A 12,211-nucleotide genomic window follows, 5' to 3' on the forward strand; every position below is an offset into this window, starting at 1 on the left:
ATTTAATTTGTGTAAAACCTTACGAGGCTGGCATAACGTAGCAGCGTTTAAGCCTCTAAAAATAAAAGATTAAAAAAAAAAACATTTCCCTCTCCTAGTTCCAAAAACTGCCACTCACCAAGCGAGACGTGGCGCCACCGTCAATAAAAAAAAACTTTCGCGCGAGTGCCAAAAACGCGACGCCCGCGCCGGCCGCCATAACGCGCCGCAAATTAAAATCAAAAACTATGTCTAAACTTCAATAAACTTCTTAAACTAGTCAACAACCCCTGCAGGGAGTTACTGGGCGCCCATCAAACCATAAATTACATGTGTACAAGTGATCTGTGTACTGTGTGAGTGGATCAAGTTGCAGCAACCGGCGGAACTTTGTAAGTACCTACTGATTCCTATTTCCCATCGGTCCTGTGTGCAGCTTTCCATAAACCTCTCACAGAAAATCTCGTCCAGACTTACAACCTGGATAGATCTGTAAAAACCTATTGGTCTAGGGCTTACGGTCAACGAAGCGCCGTTCAAGTCACACCATTTTTAGTGATCCTTCTGAGCCGCATAATATACCTAATTGTTGAGTGTGCTTGGTTCAAATCGTGTAACCTACGACTCAATTATTACGTAAAAGTACCTACTTAGTTGTCCATTTTTAGTAATTGAATTCTAAACAATACAAAATGGATAGCAAAGAAACGAAACTCAAACTTCTCGTCACTCAACGTGAGTAAGTACGTATTTCGTGAGATTCAAATTTTATTCGATTTATCTCGTCAAATAACATCCGATAAGTCCAAGTTAGGCTCATTTAAGAGTAGGTATAGACGTAATGACGACTTGCGTCATGAATACATAAAGGACAATGCTCATGAAGTATGAGAAAAAAACCCAGGCCCGGCGCAAAAGAAATGTAACTCAAAATATACCTAGTTAAAAATAAGTAATTAAATATTACATAGGGGGCATTATCGAAATCAGTGGCTATATGTGTGAAATTGCTATTCGAATTTTAACATCTGCGGTCCTACATTGCTACTCAAGATTTTAGAGGTAACATAATGTATTAGTAAAAGGAATAGCAAACAGATACAGTTGTGGTTTAGGAGTGTACATAATGACATGTTTATAGCAACTTCTCCACTATTCTACCTACTTTTACAAGATAATAGGATGATAGAACTAAAACAGGATATGAATGTACTTTTCATTTTAATAATAACGCTTAAAAGTCATCGATTCTTTATTTCTAACACGACGAGATCCAAAAATGTTGCGGGATGCGCGAACTGTTCCTCATGTCTAGACCACCTTATGTAATGTAAAACGCTCATGACGCGATGACGTGGGCGCTGCAGGCTGTACTTCGGTATTGATTTATCTTTTTGGAGAAGCTTATTACTTGCCATATTACTTGTTTGTTGTTTCAGATAGCACTTTAATTAAACTATAAGCCCCAGCTGCTCATGTTACCCCTTTAAAAAATCAAATAGCAATTTCGTACATTTAGCCATTGATTTCGATGATGCCTCCTATGCAGTATTTCATTACTTATTATTACCTATAATTTGAGTTACTTTTCGTTTGCGCCGGGCTTGGGTTTTTTTTGAGCATTGTCCTTTCACAAGCCTTGTGGAAACTTCAATTAAATTGGGACGATCCTGTGCCTGACAGTATTGCTCATCAATGGACTGAGTTTGTCTCTGAGCTCAGTTACCTCAAACAAGTACAAATTCCTCGTCATATTCTGCCATCAGACGTAGTAGAATGCCAGCTCGTTGGTTTTTGTGATGGTTCATCCAAAGGTTACGGTTGTTGTATTTATTTAAGATCTGTCTGTAGAGGTAAAATTTCAGTTAAATTATTAATCGCGAAGTCGAGAGTAGCTCCCATAAAACCAGTTACGATTAATCGCCTCGAACTTCTTGGTGCAGTACTTCTAGCTCGGGTCTTGAAACACATGGCTGACTTGTTAAATCCACACCTGAAGCTCTCTCGAGTGATTGCCTTCACTGATAGTAGTAGTTTTATCTTGGCTTAATACTGAACCTTATAAATTAAAGACCTTTGTTTCGCATCGTGTAGTTAAATTTACCGATCTCGTACAGATTCAAAATTGGTATCACGTATCGACCTCCGATAATCCAGCTGATCATAGCAGTCGTGGGTTGTCATGTTCACAGCTGATCGCTTCTGATAGCTGGTGGTGGTCAGGTCCATCTTGGCTTTCTCTAGAGACGTCAGAGTGGCCAGTTTCACAGGACGTAGGTATACGTGCCACCTGGAGGTGTGCCTGAGGTGAAGAGCTTGCCTGTGATAAGTCATTCCGCGGACTTAGTGCCTTTATATGAGGATCCGATTAAAAAATTATTAAGTCATTTTTCTTCATTTTCACGTGTCCAAAGAGCATTAGCTTGGTTGTTGCGATTTAGTAAAGTCTTAAGAAAACTTATTTTCAATTGTAAAACTTTGACTGTGGAGGAATTAGAAAATTCATTATCCCTGCTTGTTCAACACGAGCAGACGGAATACTTTGCTAATGAGATAGAGTCAGTAAAATGTGAAAGGACTTGTTCACGTCCTATTCAAAAACTTAATCCTTTTCTCGATCACCGAGGACTCTTGCGAGTGGGGGGGGGCGTTTAGTAAATTCAAAACTTCCACTCTCTGCAATTTACGTCGAGTGACAGAGGCCTGGTACGGCCAAAGGACTACTTCGACGGCCTGTAGTCAAGATTTGCCCTTTGCCTACTTCTAACTACTTAAACTTTAGGTAACCTTTCCATTGTATTTTATTAACCATAATTATTGTTAATGTAGCTTAAAATTAACTTACTTTTGACTTAAAATTATAAACTTAGCATCGTAATCACGTAACTTACTAGGTAATTGAGCACGATTTGAACTCAAGCACACAAAACACATTTTTTTGTCTTTTCGACTCTTATTTTGTGAAATCCCTCGACTGATTTCAAGTGGGGGGGAATGTTTGAGCTTGCATGCATTCCTTGTTCCTTCCATTTCTCTCTCCTAGTTCCAAAAACTGCCATTCACCAAGCGAGACGTGGCGCCACCGTCAATAATGCATTAAATTCTCTTTACCTAATGTAACACCAGTAGGGCTCAATATCGTTCTGGACGATAATAAACTAGATGTTATTAGTCAAACCGTCTTCCTGGGCATCACCATTGACTCTAAATTGCAATGGGGTGCCCACATCTCAGCACTGTCAAAGAGGCTGAGTTCCGCAGCTTATGCAGTCAGAAAAATAAGACAGATTACTGACGTTGCTACTGCTAGGCTCGTGTATTTCGCTTACTTCCATTGCATTATGTCCTATGGCATTTTACTGTGGGGGGCAGCGGCTGACGTAAACTCAATCTTCGTTCTCCAGAAAAGGGCAGTTCGTGCAATTTATGGCCTCGGCCCTCGCGAGTCATTAAGAGAATTATTTAAAGAAATTGACATACTGACACTACCTTCTCTTTATATACTAGAAAATATAATGTTCGTACGCAAAAACTTAAATCAATTTAGTGTTAAAAGTGATATACATTCCATTAATACAAGAAACAAACACAAGCTAGTAGTTCCGAGATTCAGATTAACGAAATCGAATAAATCGTTTTTAGGGAATTGTGTCCGTTTTTACAACAAGCTGCCTAAGTGTGTAACCGATCTCACGGATATAAAATTTAAGAACACTTTAAAATCCACCCTAATTAAAAAAGCTTATTATAAAATTCAAGACTTTGTTGACGATAAAGATATTATATGGCGATAACTCATCTCTCCATGTGTGGCTTCCCTGGCAATTAAACGACTTTTTCTTCTCCCTTTGCATTGTATAGATTTACAGTTTAACTTTCTTGCATTGTATAATTCTGTGAGCTTACTATTATTATGTAATAGACTGTTTGTACTGTGACTATATTACTTTTTAAAAAGAGTGTCTATGGAGTTTCTTGCCGGTTCTTCTCCATGAGACCAACTTTTTGGAACCGTGCAACTAATGTGACGTTTCATAGGTGCCTGCAAAGGCCTATGTGAAATAAAAAGATTTTGATTTTGATTTTGATTTTTGATTTTGAATAAAAAAAAACTTTCGCGCGAGTGCCAAAAACACGACGCCGCCGGCCGCCATAACGCGCCGCAAATTAAAATCAAAAACTATGTCTTAACTTCAATAAACTTCTTAAACTAGTCAACAACCCCTGCAGGGAGTTACTGGGCGCCCATCAAACCATAAATTACATGTGTACAAGTGATCTGTGTACTGTGTGAGTGGATCAAGTTGCAGCAACCGGCGGAACTTTGTAAGTACCTACTGATTCCTATTTCCCATCGGTCCTGTGTGCAGCTTTCCATAAACCTCTCGCAGAAAATCTCGTCCAGACTTACAACCTGGATAGATCTGTAAAAACCTATTGGTCTAGGGCTTACGGTCAACGAAGCGCCGTTCAAGTCACACCAGATTGAATAAAAACACAATTCGGAACAAATTTTCTCTATATTTTTTTATAAAAACAACGTTTCAACCAACATAATGCTGTCCATCTGAGCATACACTTGTGTCACGTCTACTGACACTCGGATATCGGGGTACTGAGGATTACTCTATGATTACCATTGCATCCTTTTGATTACCATTTTACTATCACTTAGCTGCTTGTTGACACGGCAATTTTACTCCCAACGTTGACAAGTGATTAAAACATATTTATTTTTGCGTTCTCACTTTTTTCATCTTATTTAAATGTTTATTTCCTTTTCCTAACATTGAATCGTTCCGAAGTCGGGTTAAGAATTGTCGTGTAACAAGCGCATTTTATTAGAATTTGTAGTCTGTTTGAAATTATAAAGGTACAAGTTTTTCGTTATTTTTTTAGACAATTGAATAAATAATGATGGACTCATTAATAGTTTCAATTGAACAGATATTCCTTTGTCTGGCTAAATAAACTCTTTTGCAAAAAAAACGGGCACTTATGCGAAATCTTAGTTTTAAGGACTTCACGTGTATTTCAAAGGGTTTTAATGATTGTAGGATGTTACTAGCGTCAAAAGGGTTAGCGAAGCATGCGTGAGAGTGTGTTCTAAATTTGAATTTTGTAGATTTGCTAAGAAACTGGTTAGACCTTGTTTTGGACTAATTCCTGGTAGGAAGTTCGTGGGCGTTTTGAAAAGTTTTTGACGTGATTTTCGGATAACTGATAATGCAGTTTTAATTGATGATTCATGTACCTTTCTGTTAAATCAAAACATTTTTGAAAAACTATGCGTATTTGATAAAATTTTCACTTGCTCTAAATGGTCTATGCTGATGATTGATGGCAATGTTAAGAGTTTCGGTATTTTTGCGTAAAGCGTTCTATTGTTTAGATTTTGTGTCCACGCGGTTTAAAATAACCCTTTCTCATAAATAAACACAATTTAGAGGAGTATCAGTAGTTTGGGCTGCGACAAAACAAATTGAATGTTAGCAGAACCAGATCACAACTCGTCTCCTATCATACTTTGACATTGAAAAAATACCAAATTTGGTGATAAATGCAAAAGTAACCATATGAAAAATGATGAGAAGGGTTAAAACTATCCAAAAAGTCAAATTATTGCCGCGTTGAAGCTCTCGATAACTCCATAGGTGTCGGGTTACTAAACGATGATTTAGCTGAAAGGGAGTTATGACTTCAAAATGATTGGCCAAAAGTATGTTTTTTTTTTAATGATCAGTTTGCCAATTATTGTTATGATTTAAGCAGGAAAATGCTGTGGATACCAGAAAACCTTGGAGTAGACAGGTTTATTTAATAAAATGTCCGTGGGATGAAAACCCGCTATTTGAACGCTCAGACTCATAGATCTTTAGAGGTCTACGGGGTTTCCCAAGAGGCAAGGTTATTTAAAAATCAGTGATTACGAGACCTTAAGAACTCGTGCTCACAGTCTATGCGTCATTTTCTGTATTTTGTAGAATTTCAAGATTTTTCAAAATGTCAAAGTCTGATAGGAGCCGACTTGTGAACGGCACTGCTAACTTTAAATTGGTTTCGTTGCAGCCCAAAATATTGATACTCCTCTAAATTGTGTTTATTTATGAGAAAGGGTTATTTTAAACCGCGTGTGTACAATATCTAAACAATAGAACGCTTTACACAAAAATACCGAAACTCCTAACATTGCCATCTATCATCAGTATAGACCATTTAGAGCAGGTGAAAATTTTATCAACTACGGATAGTTTTTCAAAAATGTTTAGATTTAACAGAAAGGTACATTAATCATTAATTAAAACTGCATTATCAGTTTTCCGAAAATCACGTCAAAAACTTTTCAAAACCCCTACGAACTGTCTATCAGGAATTAGTCCAAAACAAGGTTTAACCAGTTTCTTAGCAAATCTACAAAATTCAAATTTAGAACACACTCTCACGCATGCTTCGCTAACCCTTTTGACGCTAGTAACATCCTACAATCATTAAAACCCTTTGAAATACACGGCAAGGCCTTAAAACCAAGATTTCGCATAGGTGCCCGTTTTTTTTGCAAAAGAGTGTAGTTAATACCTATCATATTAATGCATTTTAGTTCCATAGTTGTACGTTCTTCTCTTCTTTAAAAATGAACCTGCAACTTTATAATTCCAGATTATAATTCAGATCTTGTTAATTACAAAAATACTGTTGGACAAAAAGTAGGAATAACCCTACATTTTAACTACTATTACCCGCCAAAATAGTTACATAATTAAAATGTAATAAATTCCAATTAATCATTACAGTAAGTAATCGTAATATAAATTATTTAAAAACACCTATCACATTCTTAATATTTTAAGTCTCAACATCGATCGAATATTATTTATTTATATTTTAACAAATTCATATTTAAACCTAATATTTATAAATTCAAATAATACATTAGGATTTCAAACAAATCTTTCAAGTTTTAAAATAGTGTGAAAGGCGCAGTAGGTGAAGGAATTAGGTATATATTTTGTAATGCCAGTCAGTTACATGTTTTGTAATACGACAAAGGATTACTATGACAAAATATTAAGAAGCATGTCATAGGTACTCTGCATAAATATAATCTCTTTTTGTATTTAACACATAAAATTATGAGGTAGTGTCTACGTAAGCAACTGGCATTTTGATAATTTGTTTTATCATATGCAGTACAATTGTCCTATACTATGTTTTGATTTTTATTGACTCAAGATGTTATGGTCCATTTCATTGGTGTATTTTAATATCTAAGCCTTGGATATCTCTAATACTCTTTGATCTATTTATTTAAGTAGTTACTACAATCCACTATTGTACTACATATGAATATGGCCTAAAGATTTAATAGTATTTGGAAAGAGATCAAGATATTGTGCCCAAATTATAGATACATAGACTTTAGACTAAGTGACTAGATTTAACGACTAGAATAGTCAAAACTAAATAATATCTTTTAGACAATAACGTGCCTAAGTTTACTTTAAAGCTACTTCTCTGACATTGAAAGCGACATAGAAATATATATGTAGATAGATAAAAGTTGATACATTTTACACTAAAATAAGTTATCTTCTCCTTATAGTAATCATAAGAAAATTTTCAGGGACATCTTTATCCCTTTTATTTTGTTCGTGAACAATTTTGAACTTGAGAAAAAGTGTTGAATTCGAGAATTCGAGATCGGGTAATTTTAACACGGTGTCATATTACACTTAATGGAATGTAGTATTACTGAAATCACCTGTCGTACTCAAATAAATTGTGAGAAAGGAATTAATAAATTGATAAATATAATATTTTTCGTACAAAATTGTCCAAGAACATTCACATAATATATTTTATTTTTAAAATTAATACGATATTACTTTCCTAACACACCAACGACCGTAAACATTTATTGTTACAATTTATCTATTTAGCGACGTATTTAGGCTTATACTTTATAAATTGTTATTTTATAACTGCCAACACAGTTATGCACCATTACTGTTTTATTTTAGATACGTTTAAAACCATGTTTTAATTTTATTAATACTTTCAAATACTATTCGGGAACACAGGCTTGTTAACCCACGTCTTCGTGTATGTGAAGTGCGTTTGTGTGTGTGTCAGTGTGTCTGTGTGAGCGTGTCTTTGTGACATACCTGGTGTGTGTGTGGTTGTATGATGTGTGTCAATTTATATATGTGTGTATCACAAGAGACTATCCTAGTCTAAATATATATTGAAATAGGTAGTATATTGTATAGTTTATTGTTTTCCACGGTGTTCAACCGGTCAAAACATGGTTTTACCGAATTTTTATTTTATTCATTTTTATTAATTAATTATTTTTCACTTAGAACACATAACTTAATCCGACACAGATATTTTCTAGCTACAATATCGAAATGCCGTCTCCTAGTATATCAAAACAATAATTTTAATATTGTTGTTTTATCAATTTGAATTTAGACACAAACACGCTTCAATTATTTTATGCTTTCATTATTTTGGAAGTCAATATTTGGCATTTTAATACATTATCGAATCTTGCCAAACCACTTCATAATAATAATAATTTCTAAAATTTTGTCATTTTCTCGAATATTTTATTTCTTGTCATCTAAGTAGTACATATTTCTCACTAGCCTGATATTAATAGATTTTCTTTAGAAACATGCCATCTGTTTCCAAAAATGAACATTATTATACATTTTATTGCATCACACCGATTGTTTTTTGTTTGTTTAGCTTGATTGTCATTTCACGAACTAACTTCGAAAGCAAAAACTTATTGAAAGCATTTCTAAAGTAAGTGACGAAATATCTATTTTGACTGTGTGATACAATTTATCTGTTGGTCTTAAAAGCACATAGTCATGTTCCAATCAAGAGAAAACGCAATATCTCAGTTAATAGCACATCTTTTTTTAATTAAAATAATATTGTTTCTGACCAGTGCCTATTCGACTATCTATCTTGACCTAAACAGCACCCAGGGAAAACATCCGCAAACTTCCTCCAAACGGGGATCGATTCCAATCGATACCTACTATCGATAAGTCCGCAACTCTAAGGGGAGGACTCGCCGTTCCCCTCTTCGTAATACTAGTCGCGGAAGGGGAATAGACCCCCGACGCCGCCAGTGTCCCAGTCAGCGACCTCTACGGGGCCGAAGCATTCGTCGAAGAACTGCTCCATCGTTTTGTGAAGGTGGATCGAGGAGCGCTCGAAGCTGTGACCTTCGTCGGGGTACACCTGCAATGTAAGGGTTGCTGTCAGTAGGTATATGTCTATGTAGTATGTGATTGTTAGGAGCAGTTTAATGTGACACTTATGGCAAGGATAAAAGAACATCGTCAAGAAAGTCGTGTCGTGATGGCCTCGTGGGTACAGAACCGACCTCTCAAGTACGAGTGCGTGGGTTAGATTCCAGGACAGGCAAGTACCAATGCAGCTTATCTAAGTTTGTATGTACTTTCTAAGTTTATCTTAGACACCAAAGTTTCGGGTGGCACGTTAAACTGTTGGTCCCGGTGTCATTGAACATCCTTGGCAGTCGTTACGGGTAGTCAGAAGCCAGTAAGTCTGACGCCAGTCTAACAAAGAGGTATCGGGTTGCCCGGGTAACTGGGTTACTAGGGCGAGGGTGATGGCGGGGGGAGGGCGCGGGTACAGTACCTGGTGTGTGTAGAGCGCGGCGCTGCGGATGAGTGCCCGGGCTAGGGCGAGGGTGTGGGCGGGCGGCGCGGTGAGATCGGCGGCGGCGTGGGCGAGGAGGACGCGGCGGGGTGGGAGGTTGCCCGCCTTGCGCCACACCGCGTTTACGCCCAGCGTGCCCGCCCACGTCGACCCGTAGCCGCTGTACCGCTCCGTCCAGTATGAGTCTGAAAATATAGTTTAGATTTCTTTTTCTGGCTGAGTCTTCTCTAACATGTTCTACCGGAACCGATTGCGATACACGGCGCCGTTCTCGAAGTTGTTCGGAAATATCTATACCTCGGGCAGACATTGCAGTTAGGTAGGAACAACTTTGAGGACGAGGTGAATAGGAAAATTCAGTTGGGTTGGGCTGCATTTAGGAAGCTACGTCTAGTCCTAACATCGTCGATCCCACAGTGCCTAAAGATAAAAGTCTTCAATCAGTGCGTCCTACCTGTCATGACTTACGGAGCCGAAACGTGGACACTGACGGTACGGCGGGTCCACAAGTTTAAAGTCGCTCAGCGGGCAATGGAAAGAGCTATGCTCGGCATTACTCTGAGGGATCGCATCAGAAATGAGGTAATCCGTCAGAGAACCAAAGTCATCGCCATAGCCCACTGAACCAGCAAGCTGAAGTGGCAGTGGGCTGGCCATATAGATCCGATAACCGTTGGGGTAAACGAGTTCTAGAGTGGAGACCACGCCTCAGAAAAGTAGTGTAGGACGTCCTCAGGCACGGTGGAGTGATGACTTGCGCAAGACGGCTGGCAGGAGCTGGATGCGAGAAGCCGAAAATCGATCTCAGTGGCGTGCACTTGGAGAGGCCTATGTCCAGCAGTGGACTGCGATAGGCTGATGATGATGACTGTCCGCAGCCGAAACATCGAGTTTTATGAGAAGTACCTCAGACATCAAGTTTTACAAGCACTATGACAGAATACGTACTATGATGCCTAAGGTCAGTGAGCGGCGCGACGGCGGCGACGCAGCGCGTGACGTTGCGCGCATCGCCGGCCGCCAGCGCCGCCGCCGCACCGCCGCCGAACCCGCGCCCCCACACGCCCACGCGGGAACCGTCCACCATCTTTAAGTTGTCGCGGAGGTAGCTGCAAGTTAAAACATTGTTAGCTGCCAGTTGTTACATAGAGGGGTTACTGCCTCGTTGGTCTAGCTGTCGCAAGCGCCGCTACTGAGCACGAGGTCACGACTTCGATTCCCGGGTCGGGCCGAATTCGTGGGCTTTAGAAACTTTTAAGGGGCCCGGAGCCTGGAACTGCTAGGCTGAAGATGATGATGACATTTTTGTAAACCCGACTATACACTTTACTGACATTAAAGAGGAAATAGTATTTAAATTTTTTCAATAAATACTCACGCTAGAACAGCTATCTGATCTTCCACGTCAACCGACAGGAGTTTGTGGTATATTTCTGTTCTTAGCTCTTCTCCCTGCAAATGTATGAGCATGATATGAATCATAGAATCATCAAGTATATAAACAAAAGTTGGATGCTAATGCCATCCCAGGAATATCCAAGAAGAATATATTCCCATCTGATTTACACCCTGGATTCAGGATTCCTGTCCAGGCAGTCATCCATGTAAAAGATGGTTACTCAGCTGCATCTACATAGTTACAGTTTAAGCAATCTCCAACTTAGTTGGGAAAAGTCTAAGGAGATGATGATTGAACTGACCTGACCGCCAGATCCTCTGGCGTCAATTTCAGCAACTATGAAGTTCCTCGCCGCAGCCAAGTACCAGCCCCAGCTTGGTTTCCACCGCTCAGTCACCAGCTGTCCACCAGGTTGTGCCGATCTGGATAAATACACCAAAATAAGTGTTATATATTTATGACTAGGGACTCTCATACATAAGTAATTTTTCGGCGGATTGGTCCCAGACCTGCCTTATTTTTAATTAGCCAACGGTTTCACCAGCTACTTTCAGGTCCTGGATAAAGGTTATTCTTATGTGTAAGCTTTCAGCAAAATGCATCCTGGAGTTTTTCGTGAGGAAGGGAAAACATCCAGATATCTCCAAACTTACAAGCTTATATTATTAGTAGGATTTTACCATTAGGTCATAGCTGGCATAGCTTCGATAGAACGCAATACATAGGAAAGAATCTACAACTTCTGGTAGGTCAGTGCACAGACGAGAATCGTTCTTATAACTATGTACTCACACGTGCAACACGAGTGGTAGAGGCAGGTCATCAGTTTCTCTGAACCCTGGAGGCAGCAGGAGTCGCACGCGAGCTGCTCGATACGCTTGCACCTACAGATAATGAATATAAAGAATTAAAGGTTAAAAGCTTTACATATACCTACAAAATAATTTATTCCAAGGTCATTATCGACCTTACTTGGTCTTTGATTGGTGCATACGCGTCACTAAAGAGAGGTGTCAATAAGAATCTGGACTCAATTTTGTATAACATAGGTACAGGAAATAGTAACGTGGTTTCCATCTCTAATTTTAGTCAATAGCATCCTGGATTTTCATGCAGTACACTTTTATCGGG

At 38.7% G+C, this 12,211-nt stretch overlaps 1 protein-coding gene across 4 annotated transcripts in view; it reads right to left on the bottom strand.

The window, feature by feature from the left end:
- Positions 1–4,480: 4,480 nt before the first annotated feature.
- The window catches only part of LOC110374966 (uncharacterized protein), a 415,421-nt gene continuing 407,690 nt past the window's right edge, over positions 4,481–12,211 (bottom strand). For all 4 annotated transcript variants that reach the window (XM_064041383.1, XM_049845577.2, XM_049845578.2 and 1 more), the window contains exons 13-18: positions 11,873–11,964; positions 11,382–11,502; positions 11,060–11,133; positions 10,630–10,790; positions 9,661–9,866; positions 4,481–9,237 (exon numbers count right to left, since the gene is read on the bottom strand). In XM_064041383.1, coding sequence (XP_063897453.1) covers positions 9,088–9,237; positions 9,661–9,866; positions 10,630–10,790; positions 11,060–11,133; positions 11,382–11,502; positions 11,873–11,964 — 804 coding nt within the window. In that variant the 3' untranslated portion in view covers positions 4,481–9,087. The remainder of the gene's footprint in view (positions 9,238–9,660; positions 9,867–10,629; positions 10,791–11,059; positions 11,134–11,381; positions 11,503–11,872; positions 11,965–12,211) is intronic.

The sequence above is a fragment of the Helicoverpa armigera genome, chromosome 25 (genome assembly GCF_030705265.1).
Source record: "Helicoverpa armigera isolate CAAS_96S chromosome 25, ASM3070526v1, whole genome shotgun sequence".
Taxonomy (NCBI): domain Eukaryota; kingdom Metazoa; phylum Arthropoda; class Insecta; order Lepidoptera; family Noctuidae; genus Helicoverpa; species Helicoverpa armigera.